The 27,328-nt window shown below is 46.3% G+C and overlaps 1 protein-coding gene across 4 annotated transcripts; it reads left to right on the forward strand.

Annotated features, from left to right (window-relative positions):
- On the forward strand, positions 1–27,160 carry LOC101603655 (up-regulator of cell proliferation). 4 transcript variants are annotated; one of them, XM_045135835.1, is made up of 6 exons: positions 1–75; positions 12,344–12,370; positions 12,975–13,045; positions 18,352–18,402; positions 18,932–18,970; positions 23,867–27,160. In XM_045135835.1, the coding sequence occupies exons 4-6, from the start codon at positions 18,369–18,371 to the stop codon at positions 26,449–26,451; spliced, it is 2,658 nt and encodes an 885-aa protein (XP_044991770.1). In that variant the 5' UTR covers positions 1–75; positions 12,344–12,370; positions 12,975–13,045; positions 18,352–18,368; the 3' UTR covers positions 26,452–27,160. The 4 variants fall into 4 exon arrangements, with proteins under 4 accessions (XP_044991770.1, XP_044991769.1, XP_044991773.1 ...); XM_045135834.1 differs by lacking the exon at positions 1–75 and adding an exon at positions 513–581; XM_045135838.1 differs by lacking the exon at positions 1–75 and adding an exon at positions 529–581 and having other exon boundaries at positions 12,349–12,370.
- The last annotated feature ends 168 nt before the right edge of the window (positions 27,161–27,328 follow it).

The following is a 27,328-nucleotide window of genomic DNA, read 5'->3' on the forward strand; positions in this document are numbered from 1 at the left end:
AATACTACACTCTAACGCATTCTCGGCCGGTCATGGTGGCTCAACACCTCTAATCCCAGCACTCAGGACGCAGAGGTAGCAGGGCACGCTGGGGTTGACATCAGCTGGGCCAGGGTGAGACCCTGCCTCGGGGCGGGGTGGGCTGCGGTGGTCGCGCGTGGCTCGCGGACGTGACACATTGAAAGGGGTCACCGGCCCAGAGGCCTGCGGCTCTCCCGGGACGGCTGGGGAGTTCGAAGCGGGAAGCTGTTTACTCCAGAGCTAGAGAAGAGCTTCCCTCGCGCAGCGTGGGCCTCCCCCAGCCGGGCGGGAGCCCTTCGTGGCCTCGGGGCAGCTCCGCCGGGCCGCCGCCTCCGGGCGAGAGCCGGCTTCGGGGCCGGGGCTCAGCCCCGGGGCGGCCTGCGTCGCGCCTCGCCCACCTCCGCTCGGGGCCCGGCTCGGCACCGGAGCTTGGCCGCTAGCGGAGCGGAGCGGGGCGGGGGCGGCGGCGAGGCCCCTCCCCGCTCGGCGCCGAGCGGCAGCCGCGCGAGCAGCGGAGGAGGCGGGAGCGCCGAGGCCGCCGCGCTCATGGCGTCGCCGGGGTAAGTGCTGGCCCGGGCCGCCGCCGCCGCGCCGGGGGCGCCTGTTGGGCGAGGGGCGGGCCGAGCGCTCTCCGCCCGCGGGCCGGCGCCCCGACCCGGCCTCGGCCCCGAGCCGGTGCCCCGCTTCGCCGCCCCCCGCCCCGCGGCCTCCCCCGCCGACCTTGGGCGGACGCGGCCCTCCCGGGGTCGCGAGTGAGGCCCGCTAGGACGGCGACCAGGCCGGGCTGGGCCCGGGGCGCGAAGCCTGGAGCGGGGCGGTCGCGGCGGAGCGTGGAAGGGGGACTCCGTCGCCGGGGTTTCGGCGGGGTTTCGGGGCACGGGAGGCTCCCCGGGCCCTGACGTGTGTTTCTGGCGTTTAAACTTGCCCGAGTTGGAAGTTGATGTTCGGTTTCGCTGGCGTTAGGACATTCCTAGAATGTCCCAGAATGTCAGCTTAAGGCCGACTGAGCCGGATCCTGGTCCAGAGTGCGAAAGCCGATCCACATCTCCTGGCCTGCCTGTGTCCCTGGGCCTTCCGTAGAGCGACTGCCCTCATTCTGGTATTACCCCTTCTCTAGTCTTTTTTTTTTCCCCCTGTTGTTTATTTGTTTAAAATGTCCTTTCTTTTCGGTATGATAGTGACACCCATAGTTTGTATTTTTTTTTCACTTGGTGAAATAAAACCTCAGCAATCATTACCTTTTGATTCTACTAGTTATGAAATCTGAAATTACAGAAACAGTCCAGTACCTTCATGTCACAGAATCGAGAATTAGTCTCAAGGTCATGGCTTTAGTTTGTAAAAATCTTTTTTTGACTGTTGTCATTCATTCAGAAAATCTTAGACCCATTGGCACTGGTGGCACTCTAAGTTGGGTGTCTTTACAGTTCACAGTGGGCTTTAGTTGCAGGCGAACTTGTGGGATGAAAATTTTGATGTTGAACTGTCTTACACTTTATATACCTTAGGCCTAGGCTATGCTGTGGCAGGATTTGAGTCAGTGCAGTGGGTATGAAACAGGCTGAGCTTGAACCCAGGCCTGCATACACCCTCCCCCAAACGGCAGTTTCCTTCTGCCTACTGTCTTCTTAGGTGTGAAGGGCAGCAGTCTCTTCCAGGACCAGGCCTTTCAGTTGCCAGCTGTACTTTAAACTCATAACTAGAATAAGCGTGGCCCACAGGTTAAAGGTCCCTCTGCATTCCTGCCTCACCTGTCATGAAAGTGTAAGATAGAGCTTGTGTGGGGCTAATCATGGTGTCTCAGCACTGCTAGTAAAGCAGGAACCATGTCCCTAGCCTCCGGCATCTAGTATTTACGGTTTCGGTTATTGTGAGTGATCCAGTGCATTTGTGGTGTGCACTCATTTTCTAAGGGGTTTCCATTGTCAAGCTGAGGTAACAAAACCCTTTGAATTCTTCATTACATTTTATGGAGAAAACTATGTGCTTAGTGTAGCGTGCAACTCTAAACATAACTTCTAAGTATCCTCTTGACATGTTTCTCTGGAAGGTGACAGAGTGCCAGTAACAATTTTTAAACCTATTAGGTTTTAAGTATTAGGGGTTTTGGGGTAGCAGATACAGAAGATATAGGATGGGTTGATAGGGAACGGCAGTTCTGTCTGGGCTATGAAAGAGAGGTCTCCAAATCTGATGTGATTTACTAAATGACAATGCCAGCAATAGAATTAGGAAGGAAAAAAGAAATCTTGCCGGGCGTGGTGGCACACGCCTTTAATCCTAGCACTCAGGAGGCAGAGGTAGGATCACCGTGAGTTCGAGGCCACCCTGAGAATTCCAGGCCAGCCTGAGCCAGAGCGAGACCCTACCTTGGGAAAAAAACCAAAATCTTAATCTGTTTTGAGGACCTTACAAATGTTCCTGGCATCAGCAACACTGTACTAAAAGAAAAGATGTGCTTGAGAAATGACCCATAACCTAGGGTATCTTGAGCTAAGTAGACAAGGCTAGTTAGTGGAGAAAGGCAGGACAGACCACAGGCATACTGCCCATCACTTGCTGAAGGGCATTTCCAGTCAACACCATTGTATTGAAGTTCTGGGAGATTTCTTGTGACAGCAGTGTGGAGGAGGCCAAGAGACTTGGAGCTCACCCGCTGGCCAGCATCTGCCCACTGTGAACAGGCCTTACTTCTGTTACTAGTCAGCTGACTGGGGGGCTTTCTGTTCCACCTGGGTAGAAATTGTGGGTAGGCAAGGAAAAGGTGTTGAAATGCTGGTTTGGAGGCATTTCCCTTGGTGCTTACCAGCCACAAGCAGCAGCAGTGAGCTCCTTCTACACAGTTAGAGAACTTGTGCAAGCCTCAGGTATTGGGACATTTAGCCCCAAGTGCTAAACCTCTTCTGTAAGACTGGGAAATTAGGACCCCATAGTGCTTAACAGCAGCCCTCAGGCTTGTTTTCAGCTCTTGCCTAGGATCTGAAACCCTTGGCTTTACAGACTCCACGGCACTCTGGAAGGCTTGGAAACCAGGCCTGCATGTAGTTTCTCCTCGTTGGCTTCTCTCTCTTACCTCCTGTCTGCCTCCTCTGTTCTCCCCCCTTAGGCGTCAGCTGTTGTGGAGGCTGCCACACTGCTCGCCCAGCTCACCCTGCCCAGAGACGACTGCTCGGGTGCTGCTGCCCTACAGTCTATCTATTTCTTCCTTCCTTCCTTCCTTTCTTCCTTTCTTTTTTAAAGTGCATGTATTTTTTTATTTATTAGAGACAGAGAGAGGAAGTGAAAATGGGCACGCCAGGGCCTCCAGCCACTGCAAACGAACTCCAGACACATGTACCACTATGTGCATCTGGCTTACATGGGACCTGGAGAATCGAACCGAGGTCCTTAGGTTTTTTTTTTTTTTTTTTTTTTTTTTTTGGTTTTTCGAGGTGGGGTCTCACTCTGGTCCAGGCTGACCTGGAATTAACTCTGTCATCTCAGGGTGGTCTTGAACTCACGGCGATCCTCCTACCTCTGCCTCCCGAGTGCTGGGATTAAAGGCGTGCGCCACCACGCCCGGCTGGTCCTTAGGTTTTGCAGGCAAGCACCTTAGCAGCTAAGCCCTCTCTCCAGCCCAAGTCTCTATTTATTCCTATAACTAACCCAGACTGACATATAGAAAAATATGGGGTGTGGGGACTACTCAAGGGAAGCCTTTTATTAACCTAATGTTGCAAAACCAGGAGAGGCAGCAAGGAGAGAGTGTCTTCCTGATGGCTCACCACATGTGCTCCAGTAGCCCATGTCTAGTCTTGAGAAGTGGTGTTTGTAGCCAGGGCGGTAAGTAAGAGTCCAACAGGTGCTACTGAGGGAGTTACATTGCTTCATGCCCTAGTGTCTGTACTGGACAGTGAACATCAGAAGGAGTGCTTACTGGGCCTGGAAAGATTGTTCAGTGGGTAAAGGCACTTGCTTGCAAAGCCTACTAGCCTAAGTTCCATTCCCAAGGCACCCAGTAAGCTGAACAGGCATCTGATGTTGGTTTGCAGTATCAAGAGGCCATTATGTGCACACATATGTAAATAAATACTTAAATAATTTTTTTGTTGGCTTTTTAGGGTAAGGTCTTGCTCTAGCCCAGGCTGACCTGAAATTCACTCTCGTCTCAGGCTGGCCATAAACTTACAGCAATCCGCCTTCCTCAGCCTCCAGAGTACTGGGGTTAAAGGTATATGTCACCATGCCTGACATTTATTTTTTATTTTTTTCTTTTAAAAGGAGTACTTGAGGGGCTGGAGAGGTGGCTTAGCAGTTAAGTGCTTGCCTGTGAAGCCTAAGAACCCGGTTCAAGGCTCGATTCCCCAGGACCCACATTAGCCAGATGCACAAGGGGACGCACATGTCTGGAGTTCATTTGCAGTGGCTGGAGGCCCTGGCACGCCCATTCTCTCCCTCTTTCTCTCTTTCTCTCTGCCTTTTTCTCTCTGTCACTCTCAAATAAATAAATAAACAAAAAAATTTTAAAAATAATAAAAGGAATACTTGGGCTGGAAAGGTGGCTTAGTGAATAAGGTGCTTGCCTGTGAAGCCTAAGGACCCAGGTTCAATTTCCCAGGACCCACATAAACCAGATGTACAAGGTGATGTGATGCATGCACCTGGAGTTCTTTTGCAGTGTCTGGAGGCCCTGGTGCGCCCACTCTCTATCTGCCTCTCTCTCTCAAATAAATAAAAATGTTAAAAGAGTACTTGGGTTGGAGAGATGGATCAGCAGTTAAAAAGGAATTTGCGAGTTGGAGAGATGGTTTAGCAGTTAAGGCACTGACCTGTGAAGCGCAGGGACCCAGGTTTGATTTCTCAGAACCCATATAACCAGATACACATGGTGGTGCATGTGTCTGGAGTTCATTTGCAGTGGCTGGAGGCCCTGGCATACTCATTCTTTCCAGCTCTCTCTCTCTAATTAAATAAATAAGTAAAAATAAAATATTTTAAAAGGCACTTACTTGCAATGCCTGACAGCCCAGGTTTGATTCCGCAGGACCCACATAGGGTCAGATGCACAAAGTGGCACATGTCTTGAGTTCATTTGCAGTGGCAGGAGGCCTTGGTATGCCCATTCTCGCTCCATAATACATACCTACATATATATTCTCAAAAACTGTCAAATAAGAACTTAACCGTAGTAGTGAATTTGATGTTGTATTTTCAGATTAGGTCTCACTCTATCCCAGGCTGACCTCCTATCCTACCTCAACCTCCCAAATGCTGGGATTAAAGGTATGCACCACCACACCTTGTTTATTCCATTTTTTCCTCCATGCATCCCATATACATACATACTGTGGTAGTTTTGGTTTTTGGAGGTAGGGCCTGGCTGTAGCCTAGGCTGACCTGGAATTTACTATGTAGTCTCAGGGTGGCCTTGAACTCACAGTGATCCTCCTACCTCTGCCTCCCAAGTGCTGGGATTAAAGGTGTGCACCACCACACTCAGCAGTGATAGTCTTTAATTTACAAATTAGGCAAATAAGAGGTTAACAACTAATAATAAAATAGAACACTTATAACAGTATGCCATAAAAATTTGTTATTTGGGGGCCCTTAGTAAATAAAATAGGTGCTACTTGAACACAAGTTGTGATATGGAGATAGTTGATATGTTAAATCATGAGGTCTTCTAAGTGACTAACAGATTGGTAATGTATACATCCCAGATACACCAGCAGAAGAGATGATTCATGTCTGGGTGTGATGTGACTGCATGGCAAGGGACCTTTGCACTATTCAGAATACATGAGCTTTAAATCCTAGGAATTATTTATTACAATTTTTTTCATTTACTATTTCTAGCCTGAAGTTGGTAATGGGTAATTGAAACTGGAAAGTGGGACTGAGAGATTGCTTAGCAGTTAAGGCATTTACCTTAAGACCCAGGTTTGATTCACCTGTACTCATGTAAATCAGAGGCAATAGTGGTGCATGCATCTAGAGTTCATTTGCATTGGCTGGAGGCCCTGGTACAGCCATTCTCTCTCTCTCAAATAAATAAGTAAATATATAAAAACCAAAACAAACTGGAAAGTGAAACTGCTGATGGGTAGGGCGGGTGCTGTATGTTGAAGCCCCTACATACTATGTTTGTTCACTGCTGTTTTCTGTTTATTTTTTGTTATGGGGTGGTGGTGATGGGGAGGAAAGCATCCTGGTGATTGAGCCAATGGTCTTGCTCATTTATTCTAGGTAAGCACTCTCAACTCTCAGCGACATCTTACCTGGCCTCCACTATTTACTAGTTATTTTGTTTGTGTGTTTTTTCGAGGTAGGGTCTTAGTCTAGCTCAGGCTGACCTGGAATTCACTATGTAATCTCAGGGTGCCTTGGACTCATGGCAATCCTCCTACCTCTGCCTCCCAACTGCTGGGATTAAAGGCGTGCGCCATCATGCCCGGCCCCTCTTTACTGTTTTCTTTTCTCTTTCCTCCTCCTCTTCTTCTTCTTTTTCTGTTGAAATAGTCGTACTAACTTGCCTAGGCTGGCCTTAAACTGCTCTGCAATCTAGGCTGGCCATGGACAATTTGTCTGCTTCAGTCTCCCGAGGAGCTGAGTTTACAGGCTTATTTATGCCATCAGACCTGCCTTTTGTTCCGTACATAAGAGTTATCATACTGCTCTGTGACTCGTTTTATTCATCCAGCAATTAGCCTTGAAATTCCTTCTTTTCTTTTTTTTTTCCAAGGTAGGGTCTCACTTTAGCTCAGGCTGACCTGGAATTTACTCTGTAGTGTCAGGGTGGCTCTGAACTCACAGTGATCCTCCTACCTCTGCCTCCCAAATGCTAGGATTAAGGGTGTGTGCCACCATGCCCAGCTGAAATTCTTTTTTTTTTTTTTCCGAGTAGAGGTAAGAGGATCTTCATAAGTCCCAGGCCAGCCTGGGTTACAGAGTAGTTCTAGGTCAGCCTTGGCTAGAGTGAGACCCTGCCTTAGAAAGCAAGCAAACAAAAAGAAACAGAGGTACCTCCATTTTGACTATTTTGTAATATTCTACAGTATGATTACAGTATTCAGTTAAGAATGTTCAGGGTTTTTTTTTTTGTTGTTGTTGTTGTTTTGTTTTGTGTTTAATGAGAGAGAATTGTCACATCAGGACCTCCAGCCACTGCATTCAAACTCCAGATGTGCACATCATCTGGTGCACATGTGGGACCTTGTGTGCTTGCGTTATCTTGTGCATCTGGCTTATGTGGGACCTGGAGAGTCAAACATGGGTCCTTTGGGTTTGCAGACAAGCACCTTAACTGCTAATCCATCTTTCCAGCCAGGGTTGTTGTTTTTTTTTTTTTAATTTATTTTTGTTTATTAGAGACAGAGAGAGTGTGTGAGAGAGAATGGGCGTACTAGGGCCTCTAGCCACTGCATACAAACTCCAGATGCATGTACCACCATGTGCATCTGGCTTATGTGGGACCTGGAGAATCAAACCTGGGTCCTTAGGTTTTGCCAGCAAGCATCTTAACTGCTAAGCCATCCCTCCAGGCCCCCCCCCCCCCACTTTTTTAATACCTCAAACCCTTCTGGTTGTCACTTATTTTAAAAATATTTATTTATTTAATGGGTATAGAGTGTATATGGGCATGCCAGGGCCTCCTGCTCAAACCGGATACATGTGCCAGTTTGTATATCTGGCTTTACTTGGGCAGTAGGGAATCGATCCAGGGATGTTAGCTTTGCAAGCAAGCGCCTTTAACCACTGAGCAATCTCTCTGGTCCCAAGAATGTTTTGTCTAAGGTATGCTGCTGATCAGCATACTCTCTAGAAATCTCAAGAGTAGATACAAAGTAATTGGCCTTCCCAGTCAGATATCCTGCTTGTCTTTAACTGATTCTACCAAGTGGGGAAATCTTAGAAACCCTTTGATTGTGCAAGAGCTGCTGTGACCTAGCAGTAAGAGCCATGGCTGGCCTTGTCCGCAGGGTTGAGGCCTTGCAGTGACCACTAGGAAGCTGGGATCCTGGTGTTGTATACTGAGGGTGGAGTAGGCTGGACCATTCTGGCTTACTAGAATTTAAGTGAAACTGCCTCAGAACAGCCCTATAGTTGACATCTCTGCCTTTCTGTTTCTATAGCTTTAGGAGGCTGTTTCTTGCACAGAACCTCTAGGGCAGGGACTTTCCAATCTTTGGGAATGCTCTTTTAAATTTAGATCAGGCCTACTTCCAACAGATGTGTTATTAGGTCATGTTCTGAGTGCTTTGGACTATATTAGCAAATCTTTGTAGCAAGCATGTAGAGTAGGTATTATTACTACCCCTTTCATATAGAAACTGAGGAACAGTTTGGCACTTTAAGGTAAAATGATGCAAAATGACCCGTGAATTATTTACTATTCCCTTCCCTCTTCTTTTTCCTCCCCTTCTCTTCCCTCCCTCCCCCTCCCTCTAGAGGAGTCTTCCTCTAGCCCAGACTAACCTTGAATTCACTATGTAGTCTCAGAGTGGCTTCAAACTCACAATGATCCTCCTACCTCTGCCCACTGTTCAGCCAGCTCTCTATCTCTCTTTTTCTTTCTTTTCTGTTTGTTTTTTTTTTCCCCAAGGTAGGGTCTCACTCTGGCCCAGGCTGACCTGGAATTAACTATGTAGTTTCAGGGTGGCCTTGAACTCACAGCAGTCCTCCTACCTCTGCCTCCCGAGTGCTGGGAAGAGAGGCCAGACACAAATGGCCTGGATATATATGACCTTACAGTGCCTGGTACTACCTACACAAGACCCTCATAATAGAAGGAAAAGATGTTGACATCAAAGTAAAAGAGACTAATTGACAAGGGGATACGATATGATGAAGACTGAATTTGAGAAGTGGGGAAAGGGAGGGCATTATTTTGGTTTATTATCTATAATTATGGAAATTGTCAATAAAAAAGAGAGGGTTTGCCCAGTAGCATTTACCATTTTGTTATATTTTGGTTTTTCAAGATAGGATCTTGATTTTAGCCAGGCTGACCTAGAATCCAGTATGTACTCTTAGGGTGGTCTTGAACTCACAGTGATCCATGTACGTCTGCCTCCTGAGTGCTGGGATTAAAGGTATGTGCCACCATGCCTGACCTTTTTTTTATTATTTTATTAATTTATTTATTTGGGAGAGAGAGAATGGGTGCAACAAGGCCTCCAGCTACTACAAACAAACTCCAGACACATGCGCCACCCTGTGCATCTGGCTTACGTGGGTCATGGGGAATTGAACGAGGGTCCTTTGGCTTTTCAGGCAAGCACCTTAACTGCTAAGCTATCTCTCCAGCCCTATATCTGTCTATCTATCTATCTATAGAGGGAGAGAAAGAGTCAGAGAGAGAGAGAGAGAGAGAGAGAGAAAATGGGTGTGCCAGGGCCTGTAGCCACTACAAACGAACTCCAGATGCATGCACCCCCTTGTACATCTGGCTTATGTGAGTACTAGGGAATCGAACCTGGGTCCTTAGGCTTCATAGGCAAATGCCTTAACTGATAAGCCATCTCTCTAGCCCCTATGTATACATTTTTAAATGTCCTGCTTATTATCAGTTTCCCCTTGCAAAGACCCTGACATTTGTGTTCTTCACCTTGTATCCCAGACACCCAAAAGGCTCCTAGCAGTGTATCCATGTGTGGGTGACTCTAAGGGAATGGGGACTTGTTCAAAGAATGTAAACTGTATAGTTCCCACAGCAACTTCTTGAGATGTGCTTGGCAGGGATGTCCAGCCTTGTTTTGCAGATTAGTGTGTTGTCTTGTAGTGTTTTTACAGTGTATGGGTTCCTCTGTCTCTCCAACCTAACTCCTTGAAGAATTAGGGCTGCATTTGAATGTTCTGATTCTATCGGATGACAAGTCTTTTTTTTTTTTTTTTTTCCTCGAAGTAAGGTTTCACTGTAGTCCAGGCTGGAATTCATTCTGTAGTCTTATGGTGGCCTTGAACTCACAGCAGTCCTCCTACTTCTGCCTCCCTAGTGTTAGGAATAAAGGCATGCACCACCATGCCCAGCTTTTTTTTTTTTTTTAGCCCAGGTTGACCTGGAATTCACTGTGTAGTCTCAGGATGGCCTCAAACTCATAGTGATCCTCCTACCTCTGCCGCCCCAGTGCTGGGATTAAAGGTGGGCGTCACCATGCTCAGCTCAGACTTAGAGTTTTGAAGGGAAGTTTCACCATGGTAGAGAAAGTATGGCAGAGCAGCAACTGGCTCACATCTTCATACATCAGTAGCAAGAGTGAGCTAGGCTAGTGAACACCCAGTAGGACTGGATTAATAAACCTCAAGGTCCACCCCCAGTGATGTGCATCTTTCAGCAAGGTGCCACCTCCCAAAGTTGCCACCATGTGGGGATTAAGTGTGAGGCTTCATTGCAAACACATGAGGCAGTGGGGGTCACCGTGCATTCAGACCACCACAGACACTAGGGGTTACATTAGGGGCCCATCATACTCCATCATGTCCTCAAGGCTCTTTTGCTTTTTTGAGCCAGGGTCTCACTGTGTAGCCTAGGCTGGCCTCCAACTTGGACAGCCTCAGCGTCCCAAATGCTCCTGCTAGGATTATAAACAGGAGCCACCATACCTATGCTGTGACCTCATCTTTATTAATTATACCAGTAAGGATTCTGTTGCCAAGTAGAGTCATTTCACAGTACTAGGTTTAGGATTTTAATAGACCTTTTGGATGCACACAGTTCAACCCACAACACACGCTAGGAGGAGTTTTAAACATTTATAGCACATAGAGTGAGGGTTTGGGGGAAGAGCATCTCGACATGCTGCTTCGGTTTAGGGTGGTTATTGGGTGAGGGTGTCTGCACCAAAGGAGGAGAGGAACTTTTTCTTTTTTTTTTTTTTTCTTTTCCTTTTTCTGCTACTTCATTGAGATGTAGACTGAAAGGGAACTTGAGAACTGTCACATCTTACCTCCAAAGTAGATGTGCTCTTAATAAAGAAAAATCTGAAAAAATCTGAAGCACTCAGTGACCTGTTGGTGATTACATTTGGTGAGCAGCCCTCCTGTGCTTGTCTGTGATCACTGTAGGCTGGATAGTGTACCTCTGCCCCAACGTGATCAGGGTGCCATGGCCTCTTTCCACTTTTCCAGGGGAGGGTCTTGTTCTAGCCCAGGCTGACCTGGAATTCACTATGTAGTCTCAGGGTGGCCTCAAAATCACAGCGGTCCTCCTACCTCTGCCTCCTAAGCAGTAGGATTAAAGGCGTGCACCACCACGCCCAGTTACTATTAACTTCATGAACATACTTTTAGACTTTGCCTCTGAATATACCTACAGATAAATATATTGTCACAAGAAACTTTTTCTTTGGGGAGACGTGAACCACACATATGTTCACCTCAAACAGGGCACAAATGAAAGACCAATATACAATTGCACCACAGTCAGTTTTGATGAACAATGAATTTGTTGGGGTTACTTACAGAGCAGGGTGAGGGGTTACTTACAGGAACAATGGAATACTTAAAAGCAGCTATATCTCAGAAAAAAAATCACCCCAGCATAGGTAACTACTCACGGAAACTGCATCTTGAGCACACCACACAACTTGTAGGCAGTTTGGTGGCTGATCCTAGAGTCTCTTCCCTAAGTAGATGTTTCCGTTTTATACACCCTTAGAAAGGGTGGGTCTTGCAACCTTTTTCCCAGACTTGTGGACTTTCTGAATCTCCTGAGATTCCTTCCTCAGGAGAGTTCAATTGCTACATAACACTGGTCTCAAAGTCTGCCTCTGAGCAGTTATTTACCATTAGTATAAGTGCTGTATGACATTTTTTAATTTATTTGTTGTTGTTTTTTTTTGTTGTTTTTCGAGGTAGGATCTCACTCTAGCCCAGGCTGACCTGGAATTCACTATGGAGTCTCAGGGTGGCCTTGAACTCACAGTGATCCTCCTACCTCTGCCTCCCCAGTGCTGGGATTAAAGGCGTGCGCCACCACACCCGGCTTAGTGCTGTATGACCTTTTAAGATTAGTTTTTCCCAAATTTTACCTCCTGAATTTCCAGAACCTCAGTCTTCACTTCAGGAGGGAATATTTCAACTCAGAGGAATTTGCTATGCAGCATACATATAATATTAAATTGCAGTCAAACTGTACATACTGTTTTGTAACTTTTTCTCTGCTAATTAGTATGTCATTAACATCTTCCCATATGGCTCATCTAAAATTGACCTGCAAATCATGATTGCACAGTAAGGCCATAGTTAAAATTTTGGACTTTGATTTTAAGAGACATCTAACTTTGCTATTATATGTAAGGCTGGTATCAACATCTTTGTAACTAATTCTTAATTATTTCCTTAGGATAGAAGTGGAATTACTGGTCAAAGGGTATGTATATTTTTATATCTTTCTGAATGGCAGTATTTATGCTTTGGCCACCAGTTTTGTGAAGGATGATATTTCTAGGCTAACATTTCTTCGCTGGGCTTCACAGTAATCATAAAGGGCACATATTTAAAAGCAGAGGTGCCCAAGACCAGGTCATTTCATAGATCTGGGATATACCCAGATTTTATAGTTTTTTTTTTAAATACATCTTTTTAAATTTTTTTTTCTGATTTTTAAAAATTTATTTATTTGAGACAGGGGTGGGGGCAGAGAAAGAGTGAGAATAGGCACACCCAGGGCCTGTAGCCACTGCAAATGAACTCCAGATGCATGTGCCACCATGTGCATCTGGCTTACGTGGTCTCACTCTAACTCAGGCTGACCTAGAATTCACTATGGAGCCTCAGGATAGCCTTGACCCACCGTACTCCTCCTACCCCGGTCACTGGAGCGCTGGGATTGAAGACATGCACCACTATGCCCAGCAAGTTTGTAGTTTTTAAAAGCCCCCCCAAGACATTTTTGTATGCAGCCATATTGATAGGTGAAATTGTTAATACATTATTTTAATTTTAATTATCATTTTCTTGTGAAAAAATTTCAGCCATTCAGATTTGGGAGAAGTGGCCCCAGAAATAAAAGCTTCAGATAACCGGACAGCAGTGGCTATTGCAGGTAAAGTTGACTTGGACGTACTTTTATTGGGAGTCTAGCATCCTGGTCTGGGAATTGTGAACCTCAAAAATAAGTTTAAGGCTTCCTTCTACAGGAAGATTTCATCTTAGGGTGTTCTTAAGGTCTTTTGCCCACTTAAAAATTTTTGGGGTGTGTGTGCATGTATGTAGAATATGTGGTGTGTGATGTGATGAGTGGAGTGTGCACCAGCGTGTGCAGATGTGCGTGCCCTCTCTTATCTACCTGTTTCCTTGGGACAGAATCTCTCTCACTTCACCCAGAGCTGCCTTCTGTTGTTGCTGTTTGTATTTGGTCAGTAAACCCCAGTGATTCTGCAGCAGTATTTGGTCAGTAAACCCCGTTGATTCTGCAGCCTTTGCCCTCTGGGGTTACAGATGTTTGTGGCTATAATCAGCTATTTACATGTGTCATGCAAAAGATACAGCTCTCACCTCAAAGGGGATAAGACAGAATTTATTCTAGAGCCAAATATGAGTGACCATGACCCAGGAACGCAGATTTAGGCTGCCCCAAATTCTGTGTCCCACCATGTTAACAATTTCACGAAGGTTTTATGGTTACAGAACAAAGGAAAGTCGTAAATCAAGGCACTTTTCAAATATATTAGCTGACCATCAGGTCGGTGGGTCATAGCAAGGTGGGGAGGAATCGTCACCATGGGTTTTAGATGTTACCTGATGACATTCTTAGCCTGGACCAGAGGTCTCATCTGATTACCTGATAGTCTCCTGGATATTATGTTAGACACAGAGGTGGGCAATAATGGTTATTGAGAGGGTAAGGGTAGCCCAAGGTAATTTGGCTCTGACCTTTTAGCATTCCATCTCTCTGTGAACACAGAACTTTTATCAGTCTACTCCGTTGTGCTTGGAAGCAGGTGCAGCACTTCTCTGGGAACTTCAGTTCACACATGGGTGCTGAGGAATTGAGCTCAAGCTCAGGTGGTCTCAGGCCCTCATGCTCGTTGCATCAAGCACTCTTAACTGCTGATCCATCTCTTCCCAGCCCCATTTTGCCTCCCCCCCTCCCCCCTCCCAAGATAGGACCTCGCTCTAGCCCAGGCTGACCTGGATTTCACTATATACTCTCAGGGTGGCCTTGAACTCCCAGTGGTCCTCCTACCTCTGTCTCCTGGCATCACTACTCCCAGATGTGTTCTTTTAAATTTTATTTAATATTTTAATTTATTTATTTATGAGAGAGAGAATGGGCACACCAGGGCATCCAGCCACTACAAATGAACTCTAGATGCATGTGTCATCTTGTGCATTTGGCTTACGTGGATCCTAGGGAATTGAACCTGGGTACTTAGGTTTTTCAGGAAAGCACCTTAACCTGTAAGCCATTTCTCCATGTATAATGTTTAGCCAGTGAAGATTTCTTTTTAAAAAAAAATACTTAAAAAAAAATTATTTGACAGAGAAAGAGGGGGGAGAAAGAGAGAGAGAATGGGTGTGCCAGGGCCTCCAGCCACTGTGAATGAACTCCTAAGGCATGCACCCCCTTGTGCGTCTAGTTAATGCGGGTCCTGGGGAATCAAACCAGGGTCCTTTAGCTTTGCAGGCAAACTCTTTAACCGCTAAGCTATCCCTGCAGCCCTGAAGTAGATTTCTTTAAGGCTTCCTTATAATATTTTTAATCCTCCCATACCCTCTATCCCATCCTTTAACCTACTTAGAGCATTTCACCCTAGGGTTCTGCCCCTCTACTTACATAACTACTATATCCTACTCTTTAATCCTTTTCTCTCCTCCCTCCCTCCTTCATGGCTTCTTTCTAGTTTCCGGACCTATACAACTGACTTTTACTCTAGCTTAAATGCAAATCTAAACATTTGAAGCTAGAATCCATATATGAGAGACATTTGGCTTTTTGAGCCTGGGCTACCTTACTTAGTATAATTTTTTCCAGATTCGTCCATTTCCCTGTAGATTTTAAATTTTAATTTTCTTATTCAGCTGAATAAAAGTCCGTTGTGTAAATGAACCACCTCTTCATTATCTATTCAGCAACTGATAGGCATCTAGGCTGGTTCCATTTCCTAGCTATTGTGAATAGAGCAGTAATAAACATAGATGAGCAACTATTTTTATAGTAATGTGTAGAGTCCTTAGTGTATATGCCAAGGAGTGGTATAGCTGGGTTATATGATAAATCTATTTTTTATACTGTATTTATTTATTTATTTGAGAGAGAGAAGGGAGGGGGGGAGAAGGAGAGAATGGGCACACCAGGGCCTCAAGCCATAGCAAACAAACTCCAGAAGCATGTGCCTCCTTGTACATCTGTCTTATATGGGTCCCGGCGAATCAAACCTGGGTCCTTTGGCTGTGCAAGCAAGTGCCTTAACTGCTAAGCCATCCCTCCAGCCCGGTAAGTCTATTTTTAGCTGTCTCAGGGACTACTGTCTGTACCAATTTACATTTCCAGCAACAATGGGGAAGTGTTCTTTTTTCTCATGCCCTCACCTGACTTACATTTCGAATGGTTTCTAAAATCAAAGGTTTAGTTTTAAAATTTATTTAGTTTTAAGGCTTATTTTCATACAGTGTAGTGAATTCTACAAGGAGTATATCTGTTAACTTGTGAATAATTCTTACTTCTTAGTGAATTCTTTGTGTTGAAAAAAATTTATGTGTGAAAAACTGAGCTCATTAATACATGTTGAGCATCCCTAAGATGAAGACTCAAAATCTGAAATCTTCCAAAATCCAGTACTTTTTTATTATTGACATTATGCCACAGTGGAAAATTCTACACCTGTGATAGCTCAGTCAAAACTGAAGTGCACCAAAAATACTATATGAAATTACTCTCAGGATATATATCTGAAAATTTTGTGTTTTCTGGGCATGATGTATTCCATTGTAATCCCAGCTCTTGGAAAGCAGAGGCAGGAGGATCTCCAGCTTGAGTCTAGTTTATGCTACATATGTAGTGAGACCCTGCCTGAAAAAAAAATTATAATCTTGCCATCATGGTGGTGCACACCTTTAAGTTCCAGCACTCAGTGGCCCAGTGGTTAAGGCTCTTGCCTACAAAGCCTAAGGATCTGAGTTCGATTCTTCAGAATCCATATTAAGCCAGATGCATAAGGTAGTGCATGTGTCTGGAGTTCATTTGCAGTGGCTAGAGGCCCTGGTGCACCCAGTCTCTATCTGTCTCCTCCTCTCTCAATAATATACATAAATAAATAGGAAATACTTATTTTTAAAAAACTGATTATTAAGTCCCAGTATTTGGGAGGCAGAGGTAGGAGGATTGCTGAGTTCAAGACTAACCTGAGACTACATAGTGAATTCCAAGTCAGCCTGGGCTAGAGTAAGACTCTACCTCAAAAACAAAAACAAAAAACAGGCGTGGATGTAGGAGGATCTCCTTTGAGTTGGAAGCCACCCTCAGACTACATAGTGAATTTGGCCAGACACCTGCAGGTATTATACCCCTCGGGCACATGACTTCCCCTGTCATAGGTTTTCAGTATCAGGCATGTATTCCTTTCCATGGAGCAGGTCACTAGTCCAATTAGAGAGTGGTTGGTTCCCCCATAACAGACATGCCATTATTGTACCTGTTGGCTCAATTGGCCTGGCTGGCCAAACTTAAGGCTTAAAGTGTCCACTGATGACTTTTCTCTCTCCTACGGAGCTGCATGCAGAGTAGCTTTTTCTACCTTTCTGTCAGCTGGTCTACACAGAGGTGGTTTTCAGCTCAGCTCCAGCAGGATTTCTCAGTGACCTTGCAGCCCAACTATGTGGAGTCTTCAGCAATAGGATCCTCCGCAATGGGCTATTATGTTTTGGGGGCATCCGGGACCTCCCTGGCCAACAACTCACTGGAAGGTATCTCATTCCTGGCACAGAAGTTTTTCTAGTAACAATCTACAATCTATGGCTTCTGGATGCCATTGTCCAGAAATGTAGGTTTCCATATGACTTATTCATACCCTCTTGGATTTTTAAAAAATATTTTATTTTATTTATTTATTTGAGAGAGAGGAAGAGGCAGAGACAGACAGACAGACAGACGGACAGACAGACAGACAGTGAGAGAATGGGTGCACCAGGACCACTAAGCCATCTCTCCAGCCCCCTCTTGGATTTTGATTAGCCTCTCCCTACCCTTCCCTTACTCAGTCTTTTTTCCTGACCTCACTTAGGCCTTTCCACCCCCCAGTAATCTGTTTTTCTACTTACATAAATACAATACCATCCCCTTTCCTCTCTTCTTTATAGCCCCTTCTAGCTTACTGGCCTCTGCTACTGGAGTTTTATTCCTGCTCACATACAAATCCAAATATTTGTATCTAAATCCACATATGAGAGAGAACATGTGGTGTTAGGCTTTCTAGGCTTGGGTTACCTCATTAAGTATAATCCTTTCTAGGTCCATCCATTTCATTTTTCTTTTCCACCAAATAGAACTCCATTGTATAAATGTGCTACATCTTCATGATATACTCATCACTAGAGGGGCAACTAAGCTGGTTTCATTCCTAGCTATTATGAATAGAGCGACAATAAACATGGATGTGCAAGTATCTCTAAGGTAGTGTGACAAGTCCTTAGGATATATGCCTGTGCATGGTATAGCTGGATCATATGGTTAATCTATTTTTATTTTATTTTATTTTTATTTATTTACTTTTATTTTTTTGTTTGTTTTCTGAGGTAGGGTCTTGCTAGTCTAGCCCAGACTGACCTGAAATTCACTATGTAATCTCAGGGTGTCCTCAAACTCACAGCGACCCTCCTACCTCTGCCTCCTGAGTGCTGGGACTAAAGGCATGTGCCACCTTGCCCAGCTCAGGAACCTCCAGTTTTCCACAGTGGCTGTACCAGATTACATTCCTATCAACAGTGTAGAAGGTTTTCTCTTTTTATTCATCCTCACCAGCATTTACTGTTATTTAATTTCTTGATAATACCCTTTCTGACAGGAGTGAGATGGAATTTCAAAGTAGTTTTAATTTGTAGTTCCCTGATGGCTAAAGGCCTAAACTTTTTTTTGTTTGTTTGTTTTGTTTTGTTTTTACAGTAGGGTCTCTAGCTCAGGCTGACCTGGAATTCACTATGTAGCCTCAGGGTGGCCTTGAACTCACAGTGATCATCCTACCTCTGCCTCCCAAGCGCTGGGAGTAAAGACGTGTACCACCCCTGCCCAGCTGCCTAAACTTTTTTTTTAAATTTTTATTAGCATTTTCCATGATTATAAATACCTAAACTTTTGAATAGAAAGATTATAACTTGTTGATGAAATGAAATGCCTGTTTGTTTTTTTCCTAGATTTGGAATGGAGAGAAATGGAAGGAGATGACTGCGGGTTCCATTATGGAGGTAGGAACTGTGGGACTATCATGGATTAGGTTGGGGAAAGTGTTAGAAGATGGAAAACATAAAAACCAATGTGAATCTTTTATTTTTCTTTTTTGAGGTAGGGTCTCAGCCGGGCGTGGTGGCGCACGCCTTTAATCCCAGCACTTCGGAGGCAGAGGTAGGAGGATTGCCATGAGTTCAAGGCCACTCTGAGAGATGACAGAGTTAATTCCAGGTCAGCCTGGACCAGAGTGAGATCCTACCTCAAACCGCACCCCCCCCCCAAAAAAAAACAACAAAGAGGTAGGGTCTCACTCTAGCTCAGGCTGACCTGGAGATTTCTCCGTAGTCTCAGGGTGGCCTCGAACTCATGGCAATCCTCCTGCCTCTGCCTCCCAAGTGCTGGGATTACAGGTGTGTGCCACCACGCCCGCTAGAATTTTATATTTTTAATAATTGAAATTGCTATTTTGGTAATAAAGAGGTCTGAGTTTTCTTTAATTTACTTGTGTCAGTGATTAATCTTTCCATTTTCTTTTGTTTTTCTCAGATGGTACAAATGAGACTCAGGACAATGACTTCCCAACAGGTATACATTTCCTTTCTCTGTAGGAGGGAATACCATTTATGTGCCTAGTTTCCACTTCTGATGATATCAAACCCTGTAGAGTGTTGAGGTGTTTGAATCTGGATCCTTTATTGACTGTTAATAATGTTACTAACCAAAACCAAACCCCTACAGAGCTTGCTAATTATATGGAGTAACCAGTGGTTCCTCCTAATTTCCCTGTTGCCAAGGTAGCATTTTTGGAAATGAAGTCCATGGATTTCCCCTTTCTGCTCCAATTTTCTTTCTTTCTTTCTTTCTTTTATTTTTTTTCTTCCTTGAGGCAGGGTCTCTATTCCTGGCTAACCTGAATTCACTCTGCAGTCACAGGCTGGACTCAAATTCATGGCAGTCCTTCTATCTCAGACTCCAGAGCATTGGTTTAAAGGCTTATCTTATTTTTAGCAAATTCCTGAAGTGATTTGAACGTACAGCTAGATTTGGAATCCCCGCATCTCATCCAATGGTTTTTGTCTATACATTGGCAAAATTGGGCCCTGAGCTGCTGAGTAATGTACCAAGGGACACATGCTGGCTGGGCTTCGGTGCAAAGATAGAATGGGATTATTGTCTCTAATATTTCCAAGTTGCTTTTACTGTTACACTAATTGATTAACAAAAACAGTTGTTTTATGTCTAGACTAGGCATCACTAGAAAACCTGAGTAACAACTAGGTAGGATTTCTGCCCCAGTGCAATTCCTCCTGTGCAGTTCTGCAGTTTTTTTTTATTTTTTAATATTTTATTATTTATTTGACAGGGCCTCCAGATAAATAAATAAATTCCAGACACATGTACCCCCTTGTGCATCTGGCTAACGTGGGTCTTGGGAAATTGAACCTGGGTCCCTTGGCTTTGCAGGCAAACGTGTTAACCACTAAGCCATCCCTCCAGCCCAGTTCTTCAGTTTTTTGTTGTTGTTTTTTTTTTTTTTTGGTTTTTCGAGGGTCTCACTCTAGCCCAGGCTGACCTGGAATTCACTATGGAATCTCAGAGTGGCCTTGAACTCACTGTGATCCTCTTACTTGCCTCCCATGTGCTGGGATTAAAGGTACGCGTCACCACGCCCGGCCTAATTCAGTATTTAAACTGAAGTTTACAAGTCCCTGTAATTCTGTGGGAGTGGCGCTATAGTCACACTGCTGCACTGTGAGCCCTATATCTAGTGCTGCAGAAGAGTTCGGGTGTTGCATGCCCCCAGTCTCAAGGTGAAGGGAGGAAGATTGATTGAACCCACTCATGGGCTTGGGACCAGACTGGTTAACATAACAAGATTTCACTCTCACCCACCCTCACCCATCTCAAAAGACAAAGAAATGCTAGGGGTATAGCTCAGAGAATACTTGCTTAGCATGTGGGTTCTGTCACCACACAAAATTAAAGTGAAGTAATTATGTTGAGTATGGACATTAGTAAGATAACATACCAAGACATAACACCAGGGTTGCACCTTGGAAGTAACAATGCTGTTCTGAGCAACTAACTTGTAAGAGCTTGCATTATATAGGGTGACATTTGGATATCTCTGTCAACAGCATTTACCAAGTGATAGCACCAAATATTTTACTGGAATTAAAAACCACAGAGGGGGCTGGAGAAATGGCTTAGTGGTTAGGGCACATGCCTATGAAGCCTAAAGACCCAGGCTCAATTCTGCAGGTCCCACATAAGCCAGATGCACATGGCGGCGCATGCATCTGGAGTTCGTTTGCATTGGCTAGAGGCTCTGGCGTGCCCATTCTCTCTCTCCCTCTGTCTCTCCCTCCCTCTCTGTCTCAAATAAATAAATAAATAAATCTTTTTTGTAAAAAGACAAAAAAACAAAAACAGAGGAGGGCTGGAGAGATGGCTTAGCAGCCAAGGTGCTTACCTGCAAAGCCAAAGGACCCAGGTTCCATTCCACACGACCCACATAAACCAGATACACAACACGGTACGCATGCATCTGGTGTTCGTTTGCAGCAGAGGAAGGCCCTGGCATGCCCATTCTCTCTTCATCTGCCTCTTTCTGTCTCTCAAGTAAATAAATTAAAAAAAATAAACCAGCAAAGGAGCTGGGCGTGGTGGTATAAGCCTTTAATCCCAGCCCAGGGTAAGGCGGGAGACTACATAGTGAATTCCAGGTCAGCCTGGGCTAGAGAACGACCCCACCTTGAAAAATCTTTTTAAAAAATGCCTAAAATCTGCAGATGACTGGGAAGATGGCTCAGTGTGTAAGAGAACTTCCACAAACATGAGAGCCTGTGGACCTGAGGCTGCCTGAGTTGGATTCCCCTGTACCCATATAAACAGATGGGCTTAGCCACACACACCCATAACCCTAGTCCTGTGGGGAACAGAGACAGGAAAATTGCTGGGGCTTGCAAAAATTCCTGCTTGGGCTTGAGAGATGGCTCAGTGGTTAAAGGCACTAGCAGGCACATCCTGATGACCTAGGTTTGATCCCCCAGTACCCATGGAAAGCCAGATGCAGAATAATGGCACATACATCTGGAGTTTTTTTGTAGTGACAGGAGGCCCTGATGTGCCCATTCTCTCTCTCCTTACAAATGAAAAAAAAAATATATATATATATATACATACACATACATATATATAATTTTAAACCTTCCAACTTTCATTCAGAAAGTCTGTCTCAGCAGAATACCTGGCTGAATGATAGAGGAAGGACCCCTGACATTAGCCTCGGACCTCTGAGCAATGTGCATCTGCATATACACATGCATATACTACAGATATTACTTGCCTAAAAATAACAAAAAAAAAAAAAACACACCTGGGACTGGAGAATGGAGGGATGGCTTAGAAATTAAGGTGTTTGTTTGCAAAGCCTAATGACCCAGGTTCAATTTCCCAATACCCATGTAAAGCCAAATGTACAAAGTAGCACATGAGTCTGGAGCTTGCAATGGCTAGAGGCCCTGCTGCACCCATTTTCTCTGTCTCCTATCTCTCTCTGCTTGCAAATAAATAAATAATATTTAAGAGAGAGAATGGACATGCCAGAAACGAACTCCAGATGCATGCGTCCCCTTGTACATCTGGCTTACGTGAGTCTTGAAGAATCACACCAGGATCCTTTGGCTTTGCAGGCAAACGCCCAATTGCTAAGCCATCTCTCGAGTCCAATAAAAATATTTTTAAAAATACCTAAAGTAGGGGCTGGAGAAATGGCTTATCAGTTAAGCACTTGCCTGTGGAGCCTAGGGACCCTGGTTCAAGGCTTGATTCCCCAGGACCCACATTAGCCAGATGCACAAGGGGGCGTATGCGTCTGGAGATTGTTTTCAGTGGCTGGAGGCCCTGGCGCGCCCATTCTCTCTCTATCTGTCTGCCTCTTTCTCTCTCTGTCTGTCAGCCTCAAATAAATAAAATAAACAAAAAAATAAAAAAAAAAAATACCTAAAGTAGCCGGGTGTGGTGGCGCATGCCTTTAATCCCAGCACTCGGGAGGCAGAGGTAGGAGGATCGCCGTGAGTTCGAGGCCACCCTGAGACTCCATAGTGAATTCCAGGTTAGCCTGAGCTAGAGTGAGACCCTACCTCGGAAAAAAAAACAAACAAAAACCTGAAGTAGGCTGTAGAGATGGTTTAGTGGTTAAGGCACTTGCCTATGAAGCCTAAAGACCCAGGTCTGACTCCCCAGGCACATGTGTCTGGAGTTCATTTGCAGTGGCTGGAGGTCCTGGTGTGCCCATTCTATCTGCCTTCCCTCCCAGTAAAAATATATAAACAAAAATGCCTGAGGTTATGGGGAACATACATTCACATTCAAACCACCACACATGCATACTTGGGAATTGAATCTTGAGCTGACAGGCTTTGCAAGCAAGCACCTTTAACTGCTGAGCCATCTCCCCAGCCCTTTTTTGGTTTTTCTTTTTTTGCTGGGGGCAGGGGTTTTGAGGTAGGGTTTCACTCTAGCTCACTACATAGTCTCAGGGTGGCCTTGAATTCACCTCTGCCTCCCGAGTTCTGGGATTAAAGGTGTGCACCACCATGCCTGGCTTCTTTTTGGTTTTTCAAGGTAGGGTGTCACTAGTCCAGGCTGATCTGAAATTCACTATGTAGTCTCAGGGTGGCCTCAAACTCATGGTGATCCTACCTCTGCCTCTCAAGTGCTGGGATTAAAGGCGTGCCCCATTACACCCAACTCCCAGCCCTTTTATTCCTCCTTTCTTTTTTTTTTTTTAAATTTTTTTTTTTGGTTTATTTATTTATTTATTTATTTGAGAGCAACAGACAGAGAAGGAGGCAGAGAGAGAGAGAGAGAGAGACAGACAGACAATGGGCACGCCAGGGCTACCAGCCACTGCAAACGAACTCCAGACGCGTGCGCCCCCTTGTGCATATGGCTAACATGGGACCTGGGGAACCGAGCCTCGAACCGGGGTCCTTAGGCTTCACAGGCAAGCGCTTAACCACTAAGCCATCTCTCCAGCCCTATTCCTCCTTTCTTAAAAAAAAAAAAATTACGAGAATTGGCATGCCAGGGCCTCTCACCACTGCAGTCAAACTCTAGACATGTGAGCTACCTCCTGTGCATGCTTCACCTTGTGTGTCTGACTTACTTGGGTTCTGGGGAGTCAAACCTGGGTCCTTAGGCTTCACAGGCAAGCGCCTTAACCACTAAGCCATCTCTACAGCCCCCTTTTTTCTCCTTTTAATGTCTCAGGCATCTGTGTTATATGGTAGAATTCACCTTGACATAGGGTTTACACTTGACTCCATCCCCCACCCCTCACCCCCGGGGCCTGCAGTCTGCTCTGAGAGGCACCCTCCCTTACTAAGTTTCCTTGCTGGGCTCCTCTCCATCTGTACTCTGGTCCTGACTTGGGAATGCAGCCTGAATGCTTACTTCTCCATTTTCATTCCACAGTGGAGAGAAGTAGGCTTCAGGAAATGCTGTCCCTGCTGGGGCTGGAGACATACCAGGTACAGAAGCTCAGCCTTCAGGACTCCCTGCAGATCAGTTTTGACAGCATGAAGAACTGGGCACCTCAATCTCCCAAAGACCTGCCCTGGCATTTCCTCAGGAAGCTGCAGGCTCTCAACGCTGAAGCCAGGAATGCTACCATGGTGCTGGACACACCTCCGGATGCCCGGCCTGCCGGGAAAGAGAGCCAGATGGAGGAGGAGATGATCTACTGGGACCCAGCTGACGACATTGCTGCTGATGACATCTACTCCTTTTCTGAGCTGCCCATGCCTGACACCCCCGTGAACCCGCTGGACCTTCTCTGTGCCCTCCTGCTGTCTTCAGACAGCTTTCTGCAGCAGGAGGTCTTGTTAAAGATGTCTCTCTGTCAGTTTGCACTACCACTCGTGTTGCCTGACTCAGAAAACCACTACCACACCTTTCTACTGTGGGCACTGCGGGCTGTTGTGCGGACGTGGTGGTTCCAGCCCCCTCGGGGCCTGGGCAGCTTCCGAGAGGACAGTGTGGTCCTATCCAGGGTACCCACTTTTGCCTTTGTTCGCATGGATGTCAGCAGCAACTCCAAGTCCCAGCTGCTCAACTCCATACTCAGCCCAGGCTGCCAGCAGTGTGACTGCTTCTGGCATAGGGACCTCAATTTGGGAACTAATCCCCGGGAGATTGCAGATGGGTTGGTAGAAATTTCCTGGTTTTTTCCCAGTGGCAAGGAGGACCTGGATGTTTTCCCAGAGCCTGTGGCCTTTCTGAACCTGAGGGGCGACATTGGGTCTCACTGGCTGCAGTTCAAGCTCTTAACAGAAATCTCCTCAGCTGTATTTATTTTGACTGACAACATCAGTAAGAAGGAATACAAACTGCTCTACTCCATGAAAGAGTCAACCACGAAATACTATTTCATCCTGAGTCCCTACCGAGGGAAACGGAACACTAACCTGCGCTTCCTGAACAGGCTGATCCCTGTGCTGAAGATAGACCATTCCCATGTCCTGGTGAAGGTCAGCAGCACCGACAGTGAGAGTTTTGTGAGGAGGATCCGAGCAATCCTGGGCAGTGTGGTCCGGTCCCCTTGTAGGAGGGTGTCTGTGGAGGACATGGCCCATGCAGCCCGCAAACTGGGCCTCCGGGTAGATGAGGACTGCGAAGAGTGTCAGAAGGCAAAGGATCGGGTGGAGAGGATCACCAGGAAGATCAAGGATGTGGAAGTCTATAGGAGGGATGAGCTGAGGCTACAGGGAGACCCTGGCAGGAAGGCAGCCCAAATGGAAAGGGAGTTTTGCCAGCTCCAGTGGATCCCGGAGCCACCAGAGAAACACCGGGCTGAGCTGAGACGGCGGTTCCTGGAGCTCCGGATGCAGCAGCATGGCCAGGAGCCCACCTCAGGGGTGCAGGAGTTCATCATGGGGATCAGCAGCCCCTCTCTGGGTGAGAGGCAGTACTTCCTGAGATGGTTGGAGTGGGGCTTGGCTCGAGTGGGCCAGCCACGGCCGAAACAGCCTCCAGAGACTCTCCTCACCCTGAGACCAAAACTTGGTGGGGCCTCAGACTTGAGTGAGCCCCTTTGGCCTGAGCCCCTGGGGGTGGAGCACTTCCTGCGGGAGATGGGGCAGTTCTATGAGGCAGAGAGCTGTCTGGTGGAGGCAGGGAGGCTGCCGGCTAGCCAAAGGCGTTTTGCCCACTTCCCAGGCTTAGCCATGGAGCTGCTGCTGATGGGTCTGCCCCTGGAGCTGGTTGATGGAAGCACTCTGAGCATCCCTGTTCGCTGGGTCACTGGGCTCCTCAAGGAGCTGCATGTCCGTTTAGACAGGAGGTGTCGACTGGTAGTTCTGTCTACCCTGGGGGCACCGGGCACAGGGAAATCCACACTTCTCAACACCATGTTTGGCCTGCGGTTTGCCACAGGGAGGAGCTGTAGTCCCCAGGGAGCCTTCATGCAGCTCATCCCGGTGGCTGAAGGCTTCAGCCAGGACCTGGGCTGTGACCACATCCTAGTGGTAGACTCAGGGGGGCTGATCAGGGGGGCTTTGGCCTCGTCTGGAGACAGGTTTGAACTAGAGGTTTCCTTGGCCACTCTGCTAATGGGGCTAAGTAATGTCACTGTGGTCAGTTTAGCCGAAATGAAGGACATTCCACCAGCTATTCTACATGCATTTCTGAGGTTGGAAAAAACGGGGCATATGCCCAACTATCAGTTTGTGTACCAGAGTCTTCTTGATGTGCCTGTCCCCAGTCCCAAGCCAAGAGACAGGAGGCAGCTCCCGGATCCACCCAGTGACCTGAGCAGAGCAGCTGCCCAGATGGAGAAGCAGGGTGGCAGCTTCCGGACACTGGTGGGCCTGACAGAGAGGCAGCATGTCTGGCACATTCCAGCCCTGTGGCATGGAGTGCCACCCATGGCTGCTGTGAGCCTAGGCTACAGTGAGGCTATTTTTGAATTGAAGCGATGCCTGCTAGAAAACATCAGGAATGGCTTGTCCAACCAAAACAAAAACATCCAGCAGCTCATTGAGCTGGTGCGGCGGCTATGAGTGTTTGGGTGCAGGGCCTCCCACAGTGTCTTAATGGACAAGAGCCAGCAGGGCCACTCTGGCTGCCCGAGAGGTAGTTGGTGCTTGCACATGAGAAGGAAGACCAGAGAAAGACAGGGGTTAAGAGCTCCTTGTGGTTTTAAGAATAACTGCGTAGACCAGCTCAGAGATGTCATCAGGAATATCAGAGGCTCTCAGTGGGGTGACACAAGCAGTAGTTTGTCCCTGAGCCCTGTCAAGGTTCCCGGGGGTTGACCCTTCAGATAGCTGTTCCTTCACTGGACCCTGCAGTGGAGAATAGCTTCCTTAGTCACTGAAGGCCTTGGCATGCAGGAACGCTCAGTGCACTTGCTGAGGAAGTGGCAGGGGCCTGGCCTTTCTACCCAATCCAAGCCCCTTTGTGGACCAGCATTTGGTGGTATGATCCTGCTTGCAGTGGGCAAAGTACTGATGTGGCACTAAGCTTATAGACTGGTGTGTGAAGCCCTCCCTGACCGCTGACCAAGAAGCATTCATCAAGTCACCTTTTGTGCTCCATCCAGTACTTTGTCACACCTCTGCCTCAGCCCTTCAAGGCACATTGTCACTCCTGTGTTTACTCTCTGCCCCTAGACTGTGAGCTGCTTGAGGGCAGGGCCTGAATGCCATCCAGCTCTGGGTCCTTGGGGCCTGGTACACATAGATGCTTAATAAATGTCTGTTGAATGAAGTGAATGAATGCTCACATCATGTGTGCAGGTTCTGCTTCTCTGTGCCTTTGTCCTGTGTGCTCAGTTCAAGAGACAACAGCATCTGCCAGAGTAAGAGTCTGGAAACATGCATAAAAAATGTGACTAGGGCTGGAGAGATGGCTTAGTGGTTAAGGTGTTTGCCTGCA

Source organism: Jaculus jaculus, chromosome 16 (assembly GCF_020740685.1).
Source record: "Jaculus jaculus isolate mJacJac1 chromosome 16, mJacJac1.mat.Y.cur, whole genome shotgun sequence".
In the NCBI taxonomy this organism is placed as follows: domain Eukaryota; kingdom Metazoa; phylum Chordata; class Mammalia; order Rodentia; family Dipodidae; genus Jaculus; species Jaculus jaculus.